This window comes from Anarhichas minor, unplaced genomic scaffold, assembly GCF_050575085.1.
Source record: "Anarhichas minor isolate MPS153535 unplaced genomic scaffold, ASM5057508v1 ptg000041l, whole genome shotgun sequence".
NCBI lineage: Eukaryota > Metazoa > Chordata > Actinopteri > Perciformes > Anarhichadidae > Anarhichas > Anarhichas minor.
The window spans coordinates 4,448,129-4,471,692 of record NW_027466487.1 but is presented as its reverse complement, the minus strand read 5'-3'; the positions used below and the strand labels follow the sequence as shown (position 1 = coordinate 4,471,692).

The following is a 23,564-nucleotide window of genomic DNA, read 5'->3' as shown; positions in this document are numbered from 1 at the left end:
ATTCACAATTAAGACACTGAATATCACTATTTGTTCCCAGAGAGACATCACACCCAATGACAGCTCAGTGTTACTGCATCACACTCAGACAGTGTGTGGAGTATCACTATGATTTTGCAGCACATAACTATCATCTCAGAATGAATGCACCAAGAATACACATTTTTCTTCCATAATACCTGCTTTGTTATTTTGATCCTCATCCTCATAGCTGCTTTACATCTTTTATATTATTTTGTACATATCACATCCGTGCTTACGATCACTACCCAAATGGTCTATTGTTCATTTGTTTATCTTTACACATCTCTTTATGCACTTCTGATGCTGTTTGCATCTGGTTAGATATTTGCTGCATGCAACGGTAATAAAGTTGAATCAAATATACTACTCAGACTTACGCCGCCTGAAAATGAAAGCAAAAGGACGAAAATTTTGTAAGCTTGAAAATAAATAATGTAGTTAATTGAAGTAGCCCACGTAATATAAAGGTACTACTTCATAGATAAAATAAATGTCAGTGCTGAACTGATCATCACCTGGGGCTGATTTCATGCAGCCTTTCTCTGCATGCGTACACACATACACACAGCCTCCTACCCTAAGGTGAGGACATGTTTCCATCTACTGATCCTTTGGAGCATTGCAATCAGCTCTTTGGCTATTTGGAGGCCAGGCTGGACCGAGACGCCACCCTGAGGAAAAGAGCCCCGGCTGTAAGAATTAGCATCTCATACTCTCTCAAACTAGAACATCTCTTTCCTGTCATTGTTTCTGCATTAATGTAATTCAAAACTGTGTCTCAAATAATAGACAGTATAACAGACACTGATAGAAAGAAAATACCGGATAATCATCACTCAACTAGAACATTGGTATACACTTTTTAATGATTTTCCAAACGTCATTTGTAAAAAAAAACAGCATATTTATTTGCAGTTTCATTAAAACATATAGAAATGCAATTGTAGATGATTTATAAAATATATACATTAAAATTATACAAATACATACACACAGACATATATACATCTTTATACGAAAACATCTATGTTTGCATACAGGGGGGTCCAAGAGTCAGAGTCCACTACCAACAACTTTACGTTTTAATGATAAAAACACCCAAACAAATACAAATTAAAAAAAGCTTTGTATTCAAATACATAACTGGTATAAATCAAATCAATGTTTGCAAACAAATACTAAAAATACTTGCTTTTCTATATTAGGTCTCGTGTGTAATTCCTATTGCAGTGGGTGCTGAAACTTGATAAAAGACTTTGTCTACTTGTTTTTAAGTCTAATGTCTTTATTACGGCTCAACCAATAGCATGAATCACTGCTGAAGACAATAACAAAGTCCTCAATTAAAACTTAACTTTAGCGATAACTACAGACGGACCAGAGAGAGGTGCCCCTCTATAGAGGCGTGTCATTACTTCAAGCTTAAAACATTCCTTTTCCATCAAAACAATGGCTTTTACAATCAAAAGGTAGAGAAAAAAGGTTTGACGTATCGGAGTGCTGACTTGTACGGCTTTCCCTCTGTAGCTACCTGACCTCAAACACAACAAACATCTGAGACAAACTGTAACATCAAGCTATCACAATGCATCTCTGATGTAATCTTAAAGAGCGCTTGGATAAAGTGGATTCTGAAATTCTATTTTTAAAAAAACAACCAGATGAATATAAATTTCTTTCACTTGCTTCATAAAAACAATACGAAACAGTTTGACTTTACATTTCTGTTAGTTATGAGTTTCTGGAACTGGACTCAGGCTCTTGGACCCCACTGTAACATCTGCGTGATCATGTATTTGTATATACCTGATGTATATATTGCACCATCCATCTACATATAAGCAAATCAAGAACAGACTACACACTCTCAAACAACAGAACTGTTTTCACCCAGCAGTCCTCAGAAACTGGCCATGCAAGAGAACCTAAAAGCCTGTTCGTATCAAGATGTAAAAAAACCGATACGCAGGACAGTTGATGCTCTCCAGGATTTGCTTGCATGGCCAGCGACTTATGAACTTTGTTGCCAGAAGTGAAGATAAAAGTAGAAATACACAAGCAGTAACAGAAATATTGTACTTTGTGGAGGTCCTGACATCAGTAATTCTCTAGAAAAGCCCAAAAGCACAGAGAAATTATGGGATTGATCAACGGGGCGCTCTGGCATATGCTATGTTATTGGTAACCGTGAACAGCTGAGGGTGTACAGTAAGTTTAAATTTGACTCAGAAAGAGGCCTGATCGAAGGCTTCAGGAGCTAAAGCCTCAAATGTTGGACGGCGAATGTTTGGTTTGTCACTGGTCAGAGTAAAAGTTGGCATTGATGTTCTTCTTCTGTACATGAAAGCTGTGCTGAGCAAGGACTAGTTTACGTGTGACATCTATCCAGGGTGAGATTCCTGCTGAGAGCGTCCCATCGTGTCTGCTGCTTGTTTGAATGCAGCAGAACATAGGGAGCCGACACAATCATAAGCACTACATGACCGAGGACTCCAACTTCCAATTAACTTCATCACATTTACAAACACTGCTGTAATGGTGGGTCGTATTAGGTCGAATGCCAATTAGCAGCACTTGTCAGCCACTTAAGTTCTCGTGGCAAAATTAGACAACCGCAGTCGAAAGAGGCCAAGTCACCCGGGTCCAAACTGCACTTGCAATAGTCAAAAAAAAAAGTTGATATATCAAGTAGAACGGAGAGACAATAACGAGAGAATATGCCAAACGCTGCAACGACAAAAGGAAAAACTAACATTACAACTTGAAACCAACCCACAGGTATAAACCGTATACAGCAAAAAAACAAAGGAATTGTTTTACAAACTAATACAACCCAGCTTTGTAGCAGTGTTTACACCATGGTGATTTACTGACTTCAAACTTGTTGGATCGCTGCACAGCTCCGTCTGTCTCCACTGACTCCACTCATCCCTTCAGGCTTTTGCCATGATCGTCTCCTTCCATTACTCTTCCTCCGCAGCCTTTAACCATGTTCATCAGAAGATACACTTCTGGCTGCGGCCTACGAATTGTTTGATTGTCTTTTTCCCGTCCCATCCACCCTTCCAATCTGCCCTTGCCTTGTGCTTTCCTTCTCCCCACGTATTCATATCAACCCACCTAAAAACCCACTCTTGCACTGTTCTACGCGTCCTCTTGCTTCAACTCCACTGCTCCGCAATTTCTACTGCTGCCGTATCCCACAGGGACCCCCCCATTGTTCCTGTTTCCCTCCCCCGACTCAAAGCTCTTCTCTTCCAGCGGCTTGCCGATCCAGGCGCCGTAGCCGTGGCAGCTCAGAGCTCGGAAGAAATTCTGCTTGGCTAGCTGGAAGGGCATGGCCGTCAACTTGGCCTGGGAGTAGGAGGGCAGTGCGAAGAGGTCAGCGCGGCCAGAACGCTGGCACACGGAGCGGAACAGACAGAACAGGTTGGACTTGGACACTCTGGACACACTGAGTTTGTTCCTAGAGGAAAGACATTGGAGGGCTGTTTAGTACGAGTGTTCAGCGAACGACGGATGGCAACATTTCCTCTGATCGTGCAGCGTTTCCTATTTAGCTTACTTACCGTTTTAGGCAATTTTAGTCAAATTGAATGAAGCTTGTGGTTACTTGACAGTTGTTACTGAGCACTTTAGTTTATCCAAAATAATGCTGCCAATGGTTCTCTCACCTTGTGTATGTGTTGTTTACCACATCTCATTTCTTAGCGATGCATACATAACACAAATTACATTTTAACAACTGATTGTGATTTCTTCAAAATAAGTCTTCTGGACTCCGAGAATGCCTCCTCACAATGTTATGGTGTTTGATCAATGTCACGATGATCAATAACAAAATCACATTTCTGGAACGCCTTTCAGAGACATACTGAGCTGCTGCGTAAATCAATCTTTGCCCGGGCAAACAATGGACTTGAATCTGTTGTGGGATAAATAAGTGATTGTCAACCATGACAGAAGGACAAAAACAAAAACACCGAAGAGCAGCACTACACTAAATAATAAGTTATTAAGTGGACAATAACCGGCTTTTACAAACAATCGAACAGCTATTAATACACAGTGTGTGTTGCCATCAGGAGAGACACCATTGGGATGAGTTACATACCCATCCAGTTTGCCCTTGGTCCCGTCCAGCACCTCCACACTGTTCTGGTCTGGAAAGCTCCAGTTCACACTGGACTCCTTGGTCTTGCCTGTGTGCCGTGTGGAGTCGTACACACTCACCCTGCCCACCTACAGTCCAACCAGGTGGTGAGGGAGGAGGGAAGAGAAGAGCATATTTTTGGTCAATCTCATTTAGCCCTTCATTGTGAGTCAACAATTCCAAACAGAGCGTGTAAAACTAGATGCGTATTGCATGTGTCAGTGGGACGGCTGCGTCGATTAAAAACAGTGTATTCAACCGAGAAATTGTTCAAAAGCAGGTTAAAACAAGGGACGAGCTGAATTGTGCTTTAATGCCAGCAGTTGTATTTCTCAGACATGTAGGCAATATGAGAGTGACCGACCTGTTGTTTCTTAATTGATGGATGAGCCAAATTTAAAGAAGATGAGCAATAAAGTAACAGTTGTGCAGGGGCAAAGAGTGTTGGCAGCTCAATTAATAATATTTTTGAGAATGACCTCAATACTCCCGATTCATTTTCACATTTGACATTGGCAAAAACGTGAGCGGTTACCTCCGGGTGATTTAGCTTGAAGGAAGGAGGGAGACTTTGGGTGAACGCTTCACCGTCTCTGGCCAGCCGGCAGCAGACAGCACGTGTGAGGTGACCGTGGCTGTACAGGTAGCCTGGCAGATCAGAACAACAAAGACACGGAGAACAGAAACGTGAGACGAGACGCAATGCAAGAGTGGCAATTCATCCAATTTCACTCACCTTAACGCTCGTGAATATATTTAAAAGCAATAGTGTGTTTTACCAAGCGTGATTGACTTCAGGTAGATTGGGTGCACGAAATGGGTGAGCAGTGCCCCCTGCAGGCCCAACACGTTCCAGCGCAGGATCTTGTCGCTGCAGCTCATGGTCCGCAGCCTCTCACCGTGCTGGATGCCGTCCCACGTGGGCACAATGGCACTCGACTCCACTGGGATGGTGCCCTCGCCTGACACGAGCACCAACACACAGACAGACAAAGGTCACAGGTGTTTGCCTACAGACCTACAGAATTGGCTTCCATGCACTGCACTAATATATATATATATATATATATATATATAATTAATATATATATATATATATATAAAGACATATGTGCGTCCATTTCATCTCTCACCGTTCTCCACTTTGGTGCGGAGCTTTCCCTGCTTAGCATTCTCAAACAGCGGCTGATGGCCCTCGACTTCATCCCCGGCCTCACTGCACGACTTGTCAAACAGAGCACCATCCCCACAAGGTGCCGTGCTTTGGATAACAGAGAAAGACAAGACAGAAGGTATTAATATGACACAAAGTCTAAAAGAGGAAGGAGACCACATTGAGACATCTGAGAGGTGGACATGACAGGAGAGCATTGAGAGGGGGGGGGGGCAAGGAGAAAGAGAACATCAGACACTCCCACCTGATGTAGAGGTGAAAGGTAATGTCAGATTTGATTCGCAGTTTGTTATCCTCCGCTGCCTCAAATATACTGTCGTCTGCGCCATCGTAGTGCTTGAGCAGCTCAATGTACAGATACCTGAGAAGAAAGGAAACGGTGAGTGAGACTTATAGATAAGATCCTGCAGACTAGGTCTAGGAGAGGAGCGTGGTATTTTCCACAATAGGGAGAGATAAAAAAAATAAAAAAAAGAAGCAAAACAAGATCAGTTTCTACCGAACAAATCCCCTTCTGGAGATGATTTCAGCGTGGCAATCATTAACAGTGTCCCCTTTAAGGCTCAGCTCCTCCCCTTTAACACAGCGATTTCCTGACAGGGAAAACAACAAAACAAGAGAGACACAGTCAATGTCAAAGTTCACAACAATGCAACACCTCTTGGTTCTGCAGTGACTTTGTTCTGTTTTAGCTTTCTGAAAGTGCATGCATCTGATTACAGAAACTAATAAAACGTACTCACATCATGGAAGAATGCAGTGAAAAAGTAACTTGTACGTTGCAACACAATTGCTTATACACCCTGTTATTACCAACTCCCTGTGCTTATATGCTTAGGTAATGTATATACCAGTTCCCAGGCTGACCACAGTCCCCAGGCCCTCCCCCCTCCTCATGACGATGGTGGCCAGAATCTTGCGTCCCAGAAGGCTGTGCTGGATACGTGTGGTCAGGGCGTTGAAACGCTGGTGACTCAACATTGCTATCTGGTCATGCAAAGTGCTGCCACTCACTGGAAGCTAGAGAAAGGGATGTATACAGGACAGGACAGGCAAAATAGAAAAGAGATGAGGATTATTTCATATTCTGTAGGTCTGACATGTATTTGACTGTGCAATCTAGTGATAAATCTGAAAAACTAACATAGTAAAACATTTAAGCTTTTTCAAACATATCTTAGACTGCCAGAGAACGCGTTATGTTTGTATGCTGTCGATTCAAATTCCCCACTTCCTAAAGCTGCTACAGAGCTTCAGCCTTCCAGTGAGGAGAACCGATGTGTGTGGAGTCTCTGGGTGTAGTTTACTCTAAATGTGCATATGTTGATATTTTGTCAGTGATTTGCTGAAGTGAGGGGGTTATAATTACATGCAGGTGTTGACTGTAACTCCATTATGCCGTGTTGAGCCGGACAAGGCTCATGTTTCATGATAGAGAATGTGAACCACTGAAAAGTCCGTACCTCAGCCGGGATGAGCTCCCCAGTGCGGGCTGCTCTCTCAGCCTCCCCAATCAGAACCCGCAGAGCAGCATCTGCTGCTTCCTGTTTGCCCTGCTTCTTGTTGGACGCACACACTGGAGGGAACCAGCGTCCGCCCAGCTTGGCCTGGTAGGTGAACCTGAGCAGGGGCAACGAGAAAGGTAAATCGGATAATCAGGGTTTTCTCACTCGAAGAACAAAGTCTTAGAGCCTTCATTAATGTTCCAAAACTTTTAATTATTATACATATTTTTTCTCAGGTAAACAAAGAACATTATTTTCCGAGTACATGGTGACCAGCACAGTAAGATATTATTTTTATCCAGTGTTTATGTGTTAATTGTGTTGTTTTTTTTGTACATTCATTCAGTTCACACATACTTGGGCTCGTGTGGTGGTCCAGACTGGCCCACTATTCTGATCTCAGCGGCAAAGCCCCGGGCTCTAGCGTACTCCAGAAGACCCGACACTGCGTTGTTGTTCAAGTGGTTGATGAGATCTCCGACCCCTGCTTCGTGTGCTGCTCGCAACTCATCTGCAGTCAGAGGTGGCAAAGAGGGACACGTAGTCCCAGAACCAGTGCCATCACTATCACTGGAAGAGCCCAGGGGCAGCTGAGGCTGGAACAGAGAGAAAAAGAGTGATGTGAACAGCATGGAGCAAACAGAGCAGAACCGAGTGACAGAGGCGACAATCATTTCTTTCAGCCTGAGTGATCTGGTGTTTTTTTTTAAAGTCATTCCAGTCATTTTGGGGAGATGCAAAGCCCTTCCCTTTTGTCCCAAATGAACCACTCAAGTTATTCTTTGCTTCGCACTTTCTCACCTTGTTGAGCTGCAGTCTCCCGTCAGCCATCAATTCTTTGACGGCCTCCTCTGCTGCTAGCTGGCGGGCGGCCTTCTTGCTTGGAGCTGAGGCCTCTGTAAACAAGCTCTCTCCAACCTTCACCCTGTACATGAACCTGAACACAAGGCAGAGACGGGTTAAGAGTGGTGGGAAGTGGTGGGACTTTTCACCTTAGATAAATGAGAAGACGAAACAGAGTAGAGCCTGTGGCGGAACAGTGATCAAGACAGATGCATGCAGCATTTTTAGAAAGTGACTCGAGGAACACAAAAGTTTGGATCTACCAGCCGGCTGCCTGAAGGATAATAAACAAAGAGTGGTAAAGAGTGACTAGACAGAGATGGTATTGTGTCTACGTCAGCTGACTACAGTTTCAGATTACACAGAAATAACCGATCAACTGCTTCCCTGAGGGGGAACTTGCACTTTGGGGAAGAACAACATCCAAAAGGGACAGATTCAGATATGGGGGGGGCGGGGGGGCAGTACCTTGGGTCATGTGGTGGGCCTGCCTGCCCGGTGATGATGAATTCGATGGGATTCCCACTGCGCTGGCTGTACTCCATCAGGACAGACACCGGATTCTTCCCACCAGGCAGGGAGCGGGACAGCGGCTGGCGAGGTCCTTCCACTGTATCCATTCCTTCCACACTAGTAGTCCCAAAAATCACCGCTGCGCCTTCAGCTTGCCCCTAGAGGCCAGTGGAGGAGGAAAATGTATTTCAATTATGGCTGTACTTTTTGGTGGTTGGAGTTATAAAAAATAAAATTTAAAAAAGAAGCTATTGATGTATTCAAACTTTTTTCCAGGGCTGCAAAAATAATCACGAATTACGTGCCTGACCAACCTCAGGTGTTTAAAGCAAGATTTGTCTGTCTTCGGGTGGATGATGGTTTGAGCACATTCAAACAAAAACTTACACTGGTGTCTGGGGGGAGATCGATCACTTGGTCCGCACTGACAGCAGTATTTCCCTCGTCTCCCGTAGTCGGCCCTGCCTCAATCTCTCCGATGAGAATGCGCAGGGTGGCGGCAGCGGAATCCTTTTTTGCAACCTTCTTACTGGAAGCTTCTACGACAGGAAACAGCCTTCCGTTGAGCATCACCTGCATACGAAATCTGACACAGGGAGAGAAAATAAATACAGATGAGGTACATTGATCTGCCGATACGTGATTAATTGAGCCGCTACAACTTTCCCAGACTACTGTGTTGCAAGCAATGTCATTTTCTTTCCTAATTGGCAGCATCATACGTCTTCATTACGACGGAAGATTTATTTCTCAGATTTTGAATCGATGGCTTTGTCACCAGCTGCTCCACAGAACAAACATGTGGATGGAAGAGCAAAACAATGATGCATACACACCATCATATCATACAGATTAATTGACTAACCGTGGGTCGTGAGAGGGTCCTGACTGGTCGAGGAGCTGGAACTCACAGTTGTGGCCCAGATACTGGGCATACTCCATGAGGCCACTGACGGGGTTCTTCAGCCTCACCTCCTGTAATTTGGCCGACAGGTTCTGGGGAGGTGGAGCAGCCAGCGACACGGCTACAGTTCCCACAGCGTTGACCTTCTCTGCTGCCAGTTTCCCAGCGTCCGTCTCTCTGCGAATGGCGTTGAGGAATTCTGGGATGTCGTCAGTAGCCCACTGTCCTTCGTTGGTCTCTTCCTCTTTAATTGAGGTAACGGAGGGAGGCTGCAATGAGTTTTGGGACTTAAAAAAGGGAAAAGCAGAAGTAAAAGGTTAATAAAATCAGGGAGGAAGTCCCAACTCTGGTAACATCAGCTGAATATGAATCTAGTAAAAATACACTCTTCAAGCAGTTTTTGGGTGACCTTGAAGTTCTACGTTGAACTATCTAGGTCAAATAGATTCCATTTAGTTATTTCTAGTTATGTTTTGATACAAATTCACATTCATGTGAACATTTAATAAATACAAAATAAAAAGCACAGACATTGTACTTACCGCCTCACTACGACTTTGCTCTGGCAGCCAACGCTCTGGGGGTGGCAGTGGTTCGAGGCCCAGTATTGGTGGAAATGGTGACGACGACGACGACAGAAAGACAGACTCTCCTCTTCTCTGATCTCTATCGGATCCCTCCAACATCTGATGCCCCTCAGCGCGGCTGCTCTTTGAGGCTTTACGGCTCCTTTCCATCCTCTCTCGGCGGTGGGTGGAGAGCTGCCAGGTGGGCGGGTTAGCGTCACTATTCTTAACGACTTCACCTTGCTTCTCCAGCGAGTAGAGGGTGGGATTGACCTGCTTGGTACCCCTAAGATCCAGATTTTTGGCTATGACGAGAGCAGTTGCCTCCCTTGAAGCCAGCAGGAACTGCAGAACTAGCTCCTTCTGTTCTGCCATTGTGAGAAGTGCCGGATCGTGTGAGCTGGTAGTGACGGGATGTTGTTTCTCCTGGTGCCGACTTTTTGCTGGTGACTGGGACTCTTCAGAGTCTGATGACTCTGAAGAGGAGCAGGAAGAATAACTACACTCTGTGTCAGAGTTCTCTTCTCTGCTTTGTCCCCTGTTTTCTGCTGCTTCTGTTTTTAGCTCAACCTTGGCTTCGGGTTCTGGAGGGTGTCCTGAGCTGGCACACAGATGGGAAGGTGGATCTTCCTCGCCTCTGAGAGGTTCTCTGCAAAGACTCCACTCTGGGGGGAGGAGTCCTTGCTTGAAGGCTTTCTGTGAGCGCGCCAACGAGTAAAGACCCTTGTTGACTATCTTTTTGGGAAGATGCAGTTTTTTGGCTAACAATTTTGCAGAGATGCCCTCACTTGGCTTCAAAGCAGCTAAAGCCCTGTAAACCTGCTCCTGGATGTCAGACGTGAAAGTGATGTCGACTTTAGTAGAGCGCGAGTTTGCCGAACTGCTGGAGGCAGACCGTCTGTCAAACCTCTCTCCTCCTCTGTTGGGCCTGTCTCGATGGAGAGACAACGTCTGAAAATCGTCACACACAGAGTCTGTTGGGACGGGCCACTGTCTGTTGGAGTATGGGTTGTGGTTTGTACCATGAAACTGGTTTTGATTTAGGTGTTGAGGGCATGTGTTGCCGCGTGGAGCTACTGGGTATCCAAAACTCTGGTCCTGACTATACCCCCCCCATTTACCCCTTGGGCTGTTGTTGGGGTATGATGAATATCTACCGTAGCCTGACTGGGGCTGGTATGAGGAACTAGGACGCCTGTCTGGGACTCCTCCTCCTCCGCGATGACTGGCTCTGAACTGTGGCGCCTCAGAGCTGTGTCCTCTGAGGAACTCTGCCTGTTGGTACTGAAAGGAATTGGGAGCAGGACCGTGATTCTGATTATATGAGCTGTTAAGCACCTCTGGTTTAGGGTCCGCTTTACCGTGCTTCGATACAGGTGGAGCGGAGGGGGTGAGAGAAGGAGCTGGGGGTGGCTGTATGGGCACTACGGGACGGACAGGGCTGTTGTGGCAACTTGAATACGGGCTCTGCTGTGGGCCAGGTCTAGGGAAGAGTGAGGATGGGCCAGGCCTGTAGTAATTCTCGTTGGCCTGGGAGTCAGGTGGTGGATGCCTGCTGTAGTGTTCTCTGAGAGGCCCTCCTCTACCTCTGCTCATAGCGCAGGGGTTGAGCGTGAAGGGGGCCGTGCAGCTTGGTGTGTAGCTTCCTTGATAAGTGTACGTCCTCTGGCACAAACAGCAGAGCCTGGTGGAAAGTCAGGGCAGGCCAGTCACAGCATAACTCCTGAAATACAAACAAAAGAACAATGTGAGGAGAATATTAAGAAGAAGAAATAAACAACAGATAATCTAATCGAGTAAAATGGATTGAATGGAGGGAAAGAGAAACTGCCGCTTCAGCCGATAACACAAGTTCGGGCGACTGCTGGCAAATCTCCAACCTGCTCAAGTGTCCTTGATAACTCAGTGAATCTATACGAGCCTCAAAGATGTGATCCCAAATTCTTGCCTCCGTGAAATGCAGAATAAAATATACAGTAGACAATGAAATAGCTGGGTAGATAAGCTCCAACGTAGAGCTACGCTGTCAACGTTCAGATTACACCCTCGCCAGTCTACAAGAGTACTGCAGGGTGACATATTGTTTCTCCCAGTCACACTGAAACTTAATCCCAGGGTAAAAGGATGGTGATTAATAATTCAGAACTTCTTGTGACTTTTCTGTTTTATTTCTGGCCTGACAAATTGTTGCTGTATCTGGATCCATAGCGGACAGGAACAGTGAGACACTGGTGCAGACAAAAAGGACACTTCCAAGGACAGAAGAAAGTTAAGGGCGGCCTGTCGGTGACACGCTGTGGACAGACAAACACGCAGTTGCCAGCTGATGTCCCGACTATAAAAGAGAAGGTTTTGCAGAGCTAGGTTTATATCTTCCTCTAAAAACACACATTAAAAAAAAGGTAATGAGTAGAATTCCAGTATCCCTCTTTGATACAACAAACATTGATTCAGCCTCAAGTGTCATAACTGACAACACTCAATGTCTGTAACAGTGAGACGGACAACAAGGAGACACCCAATACTGAGTCAGCTTTCAAAGCCCCTGGCCCAGTCAGCATCACTGGTCCGTCACATTGAGCTGAGCAAGCCTGAACACCGCCACATTAGTAGAGAACACCATAATGTTGGTTCATCACAGTAATGGGGACCGACAAGCCCAGGGGCCAAACGGGGCTGGAGCCGACTCATCTTGACCCTGATGCAAGGCAACAGTTGACAGCCAAAATAACAACTCTGTTTTTCAGAATCCACTGTCTATTATACTCCTCAACTGCTGTGAGCCTGAGGAGGAGACGCATGGGCTGGATAAGGGATGAATCTTTTGCACACTTCATGCTGTTGTGTCAAGACACAGCGAAACATGTCTGATGTCCAAAGTGACCGCTTCCTCCATCACTGAGACCTCTGTCCACTGTCCACATAGCAGTGCAGAAGGGAACCGTGGTAGTGCTCCACCTATCTTAACATGTCCACGCAACATACCACATTTGCGGGTACCGCAACGCCCACTGGGCCCACAAGGTATTGCGGATCTCACCTTGAGTATCTCAAACCAAAGTGGCAACGGTGAAAAACAGTGAAGTTGTAAAGCTCCCAATGATCAGATGATTCAAACCGAGACCCAGCAAAAACAACTTCCAATACATGAATCACAGAGTAAACACGCGAAGTAAGCAGGGAACCGGTTGTAGGTTAGAAAAATATGTAAACAGTTTCTTTGTAACGCGCAGGGTCTTCCGCTTTGAACGAGCGAGGTCCTTTCTGTAGATCCACTTTGGAAACACCAGTGATGTCGCTCGCTTATAAATGCTGTGCGCACGTCTTGAACACACATTGCTGCCTATTGCACCACGAAAGTTAAGGGGGGGGAAACCCACCGCTTGAACCGTGCTAAGGAAAAGGAAACAAGAGGCCAGCAGACACGAGTTAAGTAAAGTTTCGATTTCATTTCTGACGACAAGTTTGGTTTCCATTGTTGGTCACGTGACAAGCAGACGCACCAACGAGGGCAGACATGACTAATGCACACAGACTCAAGGATGGACAGAAGAGTGTGTTGCGTATAGACAAGTCATGTGGCTCTGTGTGGTCAACAACAACAACCACAGCGCCTGTGTTACTGTGGAGCTACATGAATGCCTGCTGTATACAGCACACACGGTGGCAGAAAGGACACAGACATCACATGCTCAGGTCACATTCAAAATGCAACGGAGAGATGGAGACCGGAACGTAATAGATTTTGGGAGACACAAATATCACAGTGAAACGTTGAGATCGTGTTACTGGATTGTGACAAACAAGTGTAGATCAGACTCATGTTGGGCCTAAAAGAACAATATAGCCCATCTAGTAACTACACTCATTGAAATGCAGCTTAACCTAAACAGCAGTGCAGCGTAAACTCACACAAAGTATATGACTACATCAAAGTATGATTATTAGCAAATTAATAATGCACGAGTTAATTTATATTAAATCCAATGCGTGTTCCATTTCTACTACACATGTACCAAACACTACTGGATACTTGACATTACACTCGTGAATATGCTAATTGGGTTATAAAAAAAACAGTAAACACAGAGTTTCACCTTTCTGCATCATCATTAAATTAATATGGTCAAAACATAACGTCTTCCAGTTCTCCATCTGACTGTGCACACAATTCTGAAAACTTGAAGCTCATGTATGAAGAAAAACACACCAGACTGCTAGCTTAAACTCTGGGCACAGTCGCTTTTACTACAATAGACATTTAAAAATCAACCTGGCAATGTGACCCTCTGAATGCATCCATCAGTGGGGTTTATGTGAGTGAGGAGAGATGGATACACGCTGTTACCCATTTCAAAGGGGACTATTGTAAGAGGGCTAACGTTAATCACCAAGGATAACGGCTGTTATCCCTCGCTTTTTATTTGACGTATTGTTTCAGAAGGAGCATTGCGCGTTAGCTCGAGCAGCTACAGGTTGGACGTGTTGCTGACTTTTAAAACCAAACACGACACACACGTGCTCGGACGTGTGACTCTCGCAGTGTGTTACGGTAGAGCCATGGTAACGGTGCTAGCAGCAGCTAACTGAACGTCGTTCCTCCTCCAGCTAACGTTAGCTAGCCTGCTAGCTCATGACTAGTAGCACTGCACCGCACTGGCACTGCACCATTTCAAACTATTGCCTGCTAACGAAAAAGCATACACACCCACACTTCACCAAAGCCATTAGAACAATTGAAAGAACCCCCAATGGCTTTAATGGATTACCTGAACTCGCAGTGTTTCGCCTCAGCGAGCTCTTGTTGGTGTGCAATATTTTAATGCGGTGGTACGGCGATACCATGGACAAACAATCAAAGAACTGGTGCGCGAAAAAAGTGATGATTATTGATTGCGACCAACACAGAGCCACGCGTCGCCTGTGGATGACGCGTCTACATCGGCAAGGTTCGACTATTTTTCAGCGGTGTCCTTGGCATGCTTTGTTGTTACATTTAGAGTTGTGTACTATTACGGGGGAAAGTTTTCAGCTTTCAACAATGTGTTGCCACCAAAATTACACATTTATGTCGCTCAAGCAAGGTTCCCTTCTCTGTATAGTCTGACTTGATCAGCACATGGGTGAAGTTTGACTTTATTTCCTTCAGTTTAGGCCAGTGATTCTCAGAGTGGGGTCCGGGAAACGTTTTCAGATTCAGTGGAATAATTTGGAATAATATACTCTTGTGTAATAATACAACATTACCAAGAAGTGGAAAAAAACATGCCAAATTATTCCAAAGGACATACATGAGGGGGTCCCCATGTATTCTCTATCTTGTAGCCTACGGGGTCCTTGGCTGACAAACAATTGAGAACCTCCGGGACAGGGTCTATTCAGTTAAATTCGGACTATGCAGGTGTCTTCCTCAACCATCCTCTTTGGTAAAAGTCAAGGGATGTTTGTAGAGCTTTGAACTTACAATTAGTGTGTTTATAATATAGAGAGCTTTTAGGAGACCACAGATTCTATTTAACAAAATACATGTTGCACTTTGCCAACACATCCAGTGGGTGTCACCATGACTCTGTGATGTCAGTTACAGACAAAAAGCAAAGCAGCTTTTGAATATTGCTGGCTGGTGAAGATTAGAAAATGACTGTACTATAGTAACTTAAAATTGTTGTTTGACTGATTTAAAAATGAGTGATGTTTCCTTGCCACGTGTTTACACAGACAATAATATTTTTGCTCCATTAATTTTCCTCCCAAACTTTGAAGACACCTTCATCACTGCTGCAATATAATCCCATGATTTGAATCCATAGACTCTCAAAAATGTAATGTCCTTCTAGATCCTTAACACCACCAGGGAGATACAACAGTGAGTACATCCATGGTGAAATAACAGAGGATGACTGATGTGATGACAGATAAGCACATATCAGAAAGTCTGCAAGAATGAATGAGCAGAGAAGCATGAAGGGTGAATTTGGTGAGCACAGATCTCAGTATCTGACTGACTCTGACATGTATCTCCCTCTTCAGAGGAGTATTCGTTTCACTGCATCTCTCACACACTCTGCATCTCTTGCTCTCTCTCTTCCCCTCCCTCTCCCTTCTCTGCCCGTATCGCACTCTCTCCATTTGTTCTCGATAATCCTTCTTCCTCTTCAGACCCCGCTCTCTATCTCACTCTCCCCTTTTCCTTCCTCCCTCATCTCCTCTCGCTATTTCTCCCTCTTCCACTCTTTCTTTGTTTATCCCGAGGAATGCAGTATGTGGCAGGCTGTGGCTCTCTGGCTGTTGATACTCGCTACTCTGCTCCGGGGTGAGTGACTTTCATTGGTGCTCTGACAGATACTGTGCTCGAACACGTGTGTGTTTTCCACATGTGCTGTTTAAACTGTATGTGCTCTTGCATGTCTTGTGCAAGCGAGCACCCTGTTCCTAATAACTGTGCACTCCGCAGCTCATTTCCACACCGGGAGAGAGTCTGTTGGTGTGTAGGCAGACAGAAAAAAAATGGATTTATTTTGTTTGTAATGAGCAAGCAGCAGTATGAAATGCAATCATCTTTACTGCAAATTGCAGAGCTGAGCTGTGCATTTTTTTGTTGTTGCTATAAGACAATACTGTAATGATGGATGGATGATAGATAGATAGATATGCTGAGAGAAAGAGAGGGGGATTATGAGGCAGCTAGTGGATAATATACTTGACAGTAGGGACTATTAATCTGAATTATATGCATATCTGTGGATTCATATTGATATTAATTAAGGTAGCGTAAATGAATATAGATTTGACACCATGCAGTAAGTCCATTCATTTAAGACTATTTAGCACTCCTACTGAAGTGGTATGTGCTGTTTGCCTGCAGAACGGGCTATTTAAAGTGTAAATTCGTTTTTTTTCATTCATTCAATGTTCCTCTGATATACACCAATGATAGCTCCCTCCACATCAAAGTGATTGCCGTGTGGAGAATGAATTAAAAAGTGAATCGAGGGCTTTGGTGGAGTTATAGGGCGAAGAGAGAGGCAGTTCTCTGCTCTCATCGTTCTGAGTGTGTCTGTCAGGTGTGTGTCAGTGTTTAACAGCCTCACTATTTCCTGCATGAAATTAAACTGACAATTTTTACAGCGATTGGAAAGACTGTGACTGTCTGCTGGTGATCAATCAGATATGTATATTGATTAGCAGGAAAAGGATTATTTCTCTCTGGTCTCCTGCCTTCTTTTCTCATTTTTTTCTCACACATTTTCATTCCGTCTTGTCCCGTGTAATCCACCGTGCTGTAGATATACTGTATATATATATATATATATATATATATATATATATATATATATATATATATATATATATATATATATATATATATATATATATATATATATATATATATATATATATATATATATATATATGTGTGCTACATCTCTAAAACATTACCTTTTCCTTTACCCCTAAAAGCGCACCCTCTGTTTTACCTCTACTGGAGCATCTCTACTCTCCCTCTGTTAGTTTGTTTCTCCTTCTCTTTCGTTCCCCTGGCTTTCAATTTCAACACCACTTTTCCTCAAACTCTCCATCGATCATCGTAATAAGACCATTTTACTGTTATTGCTCTCTCTTCGGTGCTCTCTTATCTTCGCTGGCACAGCTTTCTCTTTGTAACAGTCCCATTTTCTCTTGCTCTTCTTTTCTGATGCAACTCTCCCATTTTTCCATCCCGTCCATTGAACTCCCTCCCTCTGCCTCATTCAGTATCAGTGCAGGGTCCTCACCAGCGGTTTCTGCTCAGGGAGCTGCTGAGGGACTACAACCCCATGGAGAGGCCGGTGGCCAACGACTCACAGAGTCTCACTGTTCAGTTCTCCTTTACTCTGATGCAGGTCATGGATGTGGTACGCATGGCACACACGTATCATAAACATGCACATACACTGATGCAATACATTCAAACAAGAAACAATACTGTGTATCGCCTCCTAATGTAATTCTCATGTAAAAGCGCTTTCAAAAGTTCAGCTATAGCTCATACGACGTTTCCTGAGTCTGAATCAGTCAAATCAAATCTCCCAAACGAAGTAGTTGAAGTAATCTTATCATGTGTTTCCATGGACAGCATTTCCTTGTTGGGCTGCAGCAGGGGGATAATAACACAAAGAGGGAATATCATGCTAGAAAGACTGAAGATACCCACTTGATTTATCAGATTACATTAGCTTTAGTCGAATTTAGAATGTGGATTATGTCCTCCATCCTAACTGGAATCACATTACAGAGGGATCTCTCTCTCAATTCAATTCAAATTACCATTATTGGCATGAATGTCAAAGTTGCTGTTGTGTTGTTTTCTGTTATGCAAGGATGAAAAGAACCAGATCCTCACCACGAATGCCTGGCTGCAGATGGTGAGTGTTGTGAATAACATGAACTGTGATATCGATCTGTGTTGTGAAAAGCCTTGTGTATGCCTCCCATCACTCGCATGGAACTTTTTGTGAATATCATGAGAATTCACCAGGCTATTTGTCTCTGTCAAGTCAATCTTCATTTTAGAGCCCAAAATCACAAATCACACTTTACAATCTGTGCAGCATGCGGCACCTTCTGTCCTTCAACCATTGATTTGAATTGTAGGAAAAAAACTCCTCAAAATATCCCAAAAAGAAGAGCAGGAAGAGCAGCAGAGGAGGGATCCCTTTTCTAGGATATGTTTTGTGTACAGTGTAGACTGAAATTACAATAAATAAAAAAAGAACAATATGGAAAATCAGAATGTGTGTCCATGTATGTGTGTGCATGTTGTCATGTTTATTATGTTAATATGTAAAACCAGTGTTGTGCTTGTGTTTCCCAGCAGTGGTATGACCACTACCTCCAGTGGAACCAGTCAGAGTATCCTGGAGTTAAGAACCTCCGGTTCACTTCTGACCAGGTCTGGACACCTGACATATTGCTCTACAACAGGTACGTGTGGAATATAAGCATACACACCCCCAGTGCTGCGGCTGAGCTCTAAACTATCTCCCCCCTGTGTTACTATCCTCCAGTGCTCATGATAAGTTTGATGCCACCTTTAAGACTAACGTGCTGGTTAACTCCAGTGGCTTCTGTGAGTATCTGCCTCCAGGTACGTTCTTATTAATCAGCATCTGGTCCTCAAAACCAAACTACGTCTTCAGTCATTCTGCACACACACACAGTATTACTGATGCTGCGGCAAATTCATCCTATATTTACTGCAATCTATTTAATATTTTCTTGAGATGAATTAACTTGACTTTGATATCAACTTCCCTTTCACTTTAAACTATTTCCCCTGCTTTTTTGAAAGGAATATTTGTCAGCACATGTGCCGTGGATGTGCGATGGTTTCCATTTGACGTCCAGCGCTGTGAACTGAAGTTTGGCTCGTGGACATTTGACGGCTGGCTGCTAGACCTCCAAATGAAGGAGGCAGATGTGTCAGGATACATGACCAACGGAGAGTGGGACCTAGTGGGTAAGACAAACAGTGTTGCTTAGTAACAGAGCTCACATTACCGCCAACGATTTTAGTAGAAGTTGCCCTATGAACATTTCATCTAATGAAAATACAACAAAACAAATCAGTAATGTATAAACAACAGATTCTGTGTTCAACAGCATCTTTTTATGATGCTGGTCCTATGTCAGATCTGTTTGATATGCTTCTCATTTCACACACTGACTGGTGTATTATAATGCCGTCTTTGCCGCACCTGCGCCTTTTCTCTTCCGCTTCAGAGGTCCCTGGAGGTCGTCACGAAGTTTTCTATGACTGCTGTCCAGAGCCCTACTTCGATGTCACCTTTGTGGTGACCTTACGAAGGAGGACCTTGTTTTACGCTCTCAACCTCCTCATCCCCGTTGTGCTCCTCTCCTCCATGACTCTGGTGGTGTTCCTGCTCCCCTCCAACTCGGGGGAGAAGATCAGCCTGGGTGAGGAGTAATAAGAGGAGAAGGTGGAGAAGAACAGGGGTGAGGGATGATGTTATAATGAGAACGGTTGAGAATATATGAGATACGTAAAACTAGATGTGTGACTGCTGTAAGATCAAATATATTTCTTGCTGCATATTCGTTACTCCTTCCTTGTGAAAGCATTGGATTATTTCACTCTTCTAGTGTTTCTCTTACAATCTCTCTGTCAACATTACTGGAAAACTTTCAATCAGCAAAGCAGAGCTTTAGTGTGTTAGGAGGGCTGGGACGGAGAGAAGTAGAGGCAGAGAAAAGACAGAGACAAAGCCAGAGGGAATTTGAGAAATCAAATGAGTTTTCCTCGGGTTGTCAGACAGACCGACGGTTGTGGAGAGAAGTCTAATGCACCAAATATACTGTCCCACTAAGCGCACTCACTTACCTTCTTCTCTTGAGGATTCTCTCTTCTTTTCTTTTGTTGCATCCCACTAATCCCTGGTGTCCTGTTTCTGCCACCAGGCATCACGGTTCTTCTTTCTCTGACTGTCTTCATGCTGATGGTTGCAGAGATTATGCCCCCCACTTCAGATTCTGTGCCCCTGATAGGTCAGTTTCCTTTTGCATAATGGTCATGTGTGTATCTGTCCGTGAGTTTTAGTGGTTTTTTTTGGAAGGGGGAATTGACATCGTTCATAGCATACAGATTGTCAGCACCCTAATGAGTGAAATGTGCCTCCCTCCGGTCTGTCTCAGGTCAGTACTTTGTCAGCACCATGGTGATTGTCGGGATGTCAGTAGTGGCCACAGTCATCGTCCTTCAGTTCCATCACCACAGCCCCAACAGTGCACACATGCCACGTTGGGTGAGTGTAATAATTACGATAATAAACTGTATCCACGGAGAACCTTTCTAAACAATATCAAAAATGATATTGAAAATACTCTACAACAAAAAAGTAAAATAAAATAGTACAATGAAATGCAAAAAAAAACAACTAACTGGATAAAATTGATGAAATAGGCGGGAGCTAAATTAATGAAAAATAAAAGTGATTTAAAAGAAGGCACACATTCAGCTCAGCAGATCTTCTTTGGCAGATCGTTTCAGAGTCTTGGGGCCTGAACAAGAAAACGCTTGATCATCCCTGGTCTTTATATTTGGCTCTTGCCAAGAGGCCACAGATTATGTGAAGACCGTTAAATTCAGTAATGTAGGGTGCCTGGTTGTGCAGTGATTTGAGAGTTGACAGTAAAAGTTTTGAATCTATTCAAAAAATGAACAGACAGCCAGTGTTGAGAAGCAAAAACAGATGTAACAGTATCCCATCTCTTAGTTCTGGTTAAAAGCCTGCGGCTGAGTTTTATAGCCTGTCTAAGTATATTTCATCAAGGCAGGTGAAACGCGCACTGCATAATTATGTTCCGAAATAAAGTCTCGTATGAGATTCACGGTGGCTTTTAACCAAAGTCAAATCTTAACAATATTCCTTACAAGACTACACAAGCTTGGTAACCTGGTGATTCGTAATTAAGATGGTGAAAAATGTTATATCAAGATTAAAACCTAGAGGTTCAATGTGGCATGATAAGAATACTAGATATCGTTAACCCCGATCAGCAATCTGTTGAAGGCCAATTAAGACCATAAAGAAACATTTAAGAGTTCTTATCAGTGTTTGTGTCCTTGTGTGTCAGGTGAACTTGGTTCTGCTGCAGTGGGTTCCTTGGTTTCTGCGGATGAAGCGTCCAGGAGAGGGAGTGGAGCCTCCTCTTTCCAGCTGCCAAGTAGACTCTCAGAGTAAGACCCTGTCCTCTCCTACCACTACCACTACCACCGGCACCATCCCCACGCCAGTGCCCTCCAACCTCCCCCAGAGCCTCAACTCCCTGCAGGCCAGCCTGGCTCAGCTCAACCACCCTCTGTCACACCCACCGCCCCACCGGCCCAACTCTCAGGCTGTTATCCTCCCTAATCCCATCCACAGAGATCCCAGCCCCAATCCACATCCACAGCCCAATGGCCATCTGTTTTACATGGGCTTCCAAACCTTCCAGACCACTGCGGAGCTGGAGCCAGTTCAGAGGAGCAGAGCCACAAGTCATGGGAGGTTCAGCGGTGGAGGGGAAGGAGAGGGAGCGGAGGCAGGAGGAGGAGGACCAGCTGGAGATATACCCATCCATCACCACATCCAATCTTCCAAGTTTGGGAGCCCCCCGCAGGAAACTCCACTGACCCTGGACCCTGATCCATTAACCACATCCTCTGGACCCTGCGGCCTAGAGGCTAGGGTTGTAGCAGGGAGATCAGCTGCTATACATACCCACAGCGGTGTGATCCGATCTGTGGCAGTAGACAACCAGCTGCAGGCTCTTCTGATGGAGGTGCAGTTCTTAGTCGAACGCGTTAAGGAGCAGGACCGGCAGCTCAGTTTGGCAGAGCAGTGGCAGTTTGCTGCAGCTGTCATCGACCGCCTGTGCTTCATGGGATTCAGTGTTTTCAACGTCATCTGTACCATCGCTATTCTCATGGCTGCACCCAACTTTGGAGAGGCTCTGTCAAAAGACTTCCTCTGACGGACCAAAAACAGAGAAATATGGGAGAGTGGGAGATGTTTAGGATTTGTTGGAAGCACAATGGCTGCTAATGACACTGGGACATACAACAGCAGATATTTCCTATTCAGTAAGCTGGAGTGGACTGTGATGCAGAGATGTTATGATGCTATTTTGTTGCGCGCGCCATTTTTTCACGATACAATATACCTGACGATGCTCGCATTTGCTGTTCACACATCCTCTTTGCAATGGTTTCTATGAAAGTTTGATTGATTGTGTTTTGTTTTCCCACCTGCCCAAAACAGTCAAAGAATTTTCTCATGAATTGATTGTTTTGGTGAGTTTTACTTTTAACTGTCAACTGAAACCTTCAACAGAGCAGCAAATGCTTGACTGGAATATGGATAACCGTTTGTGGATTTGTACCTTTCATTTGATATTATTTGACAGTGAAATGAGAAATGAAGAGTTTTGTGAATGAGGATCCTAAAAGAAAATCATCCTAGAATTTATGTGATAACTGGGAAGCATGACTTTACCAAAATTTGTTATAAAGTATTTGTACTGCCGTTGCCGATGCTACATGAAGATGCTCAATAGAGAAACTGGACACTGACGTGCTGCATGTAAACCTGCATTTCCTGACAATACAGACCATAGTCTCTGTGTGCTGCTTCGTTACAAGCTTCCCCAAATACTATTTATACAGCGGTACACACAGTTTGTTACCAGTGATAGGTTTCTTTACAGGATTTAATTTTTTTCTATTTCATTAAAGGTTTTCCCAAGGGTTCCCTTTCAATACGATGCCTAAAGTCATTGCGATCAGTATTTATTCCAACACTCTTTTATCACAATAATATAGCCTGAACATCATCCATATGTAATGTGATGATGACACTGGTGATTCATTCTGCGGCAACTTTAACAATCACGTTAGATAGTACACTGAAGTGCTTACTATGAAGTAAAAAACCTAATATCCCGAGACAACTACCGCCAGAGTTTTTAACCTTTATTTAACCAAGATAGGTTCCATTGGGATTCAAAAAATCTCTTTTTCAAGGGACTCCTGGTCAAGATATGCAGCAGCACAAGAAAGTGAGTGTAAACAGACACAATAACAGAAGAACAGACAATACTACAACATATAACATCACGAGGAAGAAAGTGCAACACAAGCCATGCATCCAGACACCCCAACGATTCTGTCTCCATATCTTTCAAAATGGATTTGTTATTCACTTTCTATAAAATGAAACTGTTCAATGACACGATAGCTCAGATGAGAAGGGCTTTTAAAGAACTCTGCCTTGTTTCCAAATATGGGATACACTTTGACTGTCACAGCATAGAGCAGATATTTCAAAGCTCTGGTTTTATGCAT

General features: G+C 44.1%; 2 protein-coding genes across 7 annotated transcripts; one reads left to right on the top strand and one right to left on the bottom strand.

The window, feature by feature from the left end:
* Positions 1–871: 871 nt before the first annotated feature.
* Positions 872–14,594, bottom strand: adar (adenosine deaminase RNA specific). Of its 3 annotated transcripts, none has more exons than XM_076108785.1 (16): positions 14,452–14,594; positions 9,659–11,405; positions 9,078–9,403; positions 8,600–8,798; positions 8,168–8,370; positions 7,658–7,793; positions 7,214–7,452; positions 6,815–6,971; positions 6,203–6,371; positions 5,851–5,944; positions 5,596–5,712; positions 5,311–5,438; positions 4,957–5,139; positions 4,713–4,825; positions 4,139–4,266; positions 872–3,490 (listed from the first exon to the last, which is right to left on the bottom strand). In XM_076108785.1, exons 2-16 carry the CDS (start codon positions 11,276–11,278, stop codon positions 3,169–3,171), a joined length of 4,134 nt encoding a protein of 1,377 aa, XP_075964900.1. In that variant the 5' UTR covers positions 11,279–11,405; positions 14,452–14,594; the 3' UTR covers positions 872–3,168. The 3 variants fall into 3 exon arrangements, with proteins under 3 accessions (XP_075964900.1, XP_075964903.1, XP_075964902.1); XM_076108788.1 differs by lacking the exon at positions 14,452–14,594 and adding an exon at positions 13,063–13,165; XM_076108787.1 differs by lacking the exon at positions 14,452–14,594 and adding an exon at positions 12,723–13,036.
* LOC142969136 (neuronal acetylcholine receptor subunit alpha-7-like) lies at positions 12,949–22,979 on the top strand. Of its 4 annotated transcripts, XM_076108791.1 has the most exons (11): positions 12,949–15,548; positions 15,842–15,995; positions 17,438–17,577; positions 18,043–18,087; positions 18,537–18,646; positions 18,730–18,809; positions 19,014–19,181; positions 19,445–19,639; positions 20,141–20,227; positions 20,375–20,484; positions 21,317–22,979. In XM_076108791.1, the coding sequence occupies exons 2-11, from the start codon at positions 15,944–15,946 to the stop codon at positions 22,193–22,195; spliced, it is 1,866 nt and encodes a 621-aa protein (XP_075964906.1). In that variant the 5' UTR covers positions 12,949–15,548; positions 15,842–15,943; the 3' UTR covers positions 22,196–22,979. The 4 variants fall into 4 exon arrangements, with proteins under 4 accessions (XP_075964906.1, XP_075964907.1, XP_075964905.1 ...); XM_076108792.1 differs by lacking the exon at positions 15,842–15,995 and having other exon boundaries at positions 12,951–15,548; XM_076108790.1 differs by lacking the exon at positions 12,949–15,548 and having other exon boundaries at positions 15,558–15,995; positions 18,540–18,646.
* The last annotated feature ends 585 nt before the right edge of the window (positions 22,980–23,564 follow it).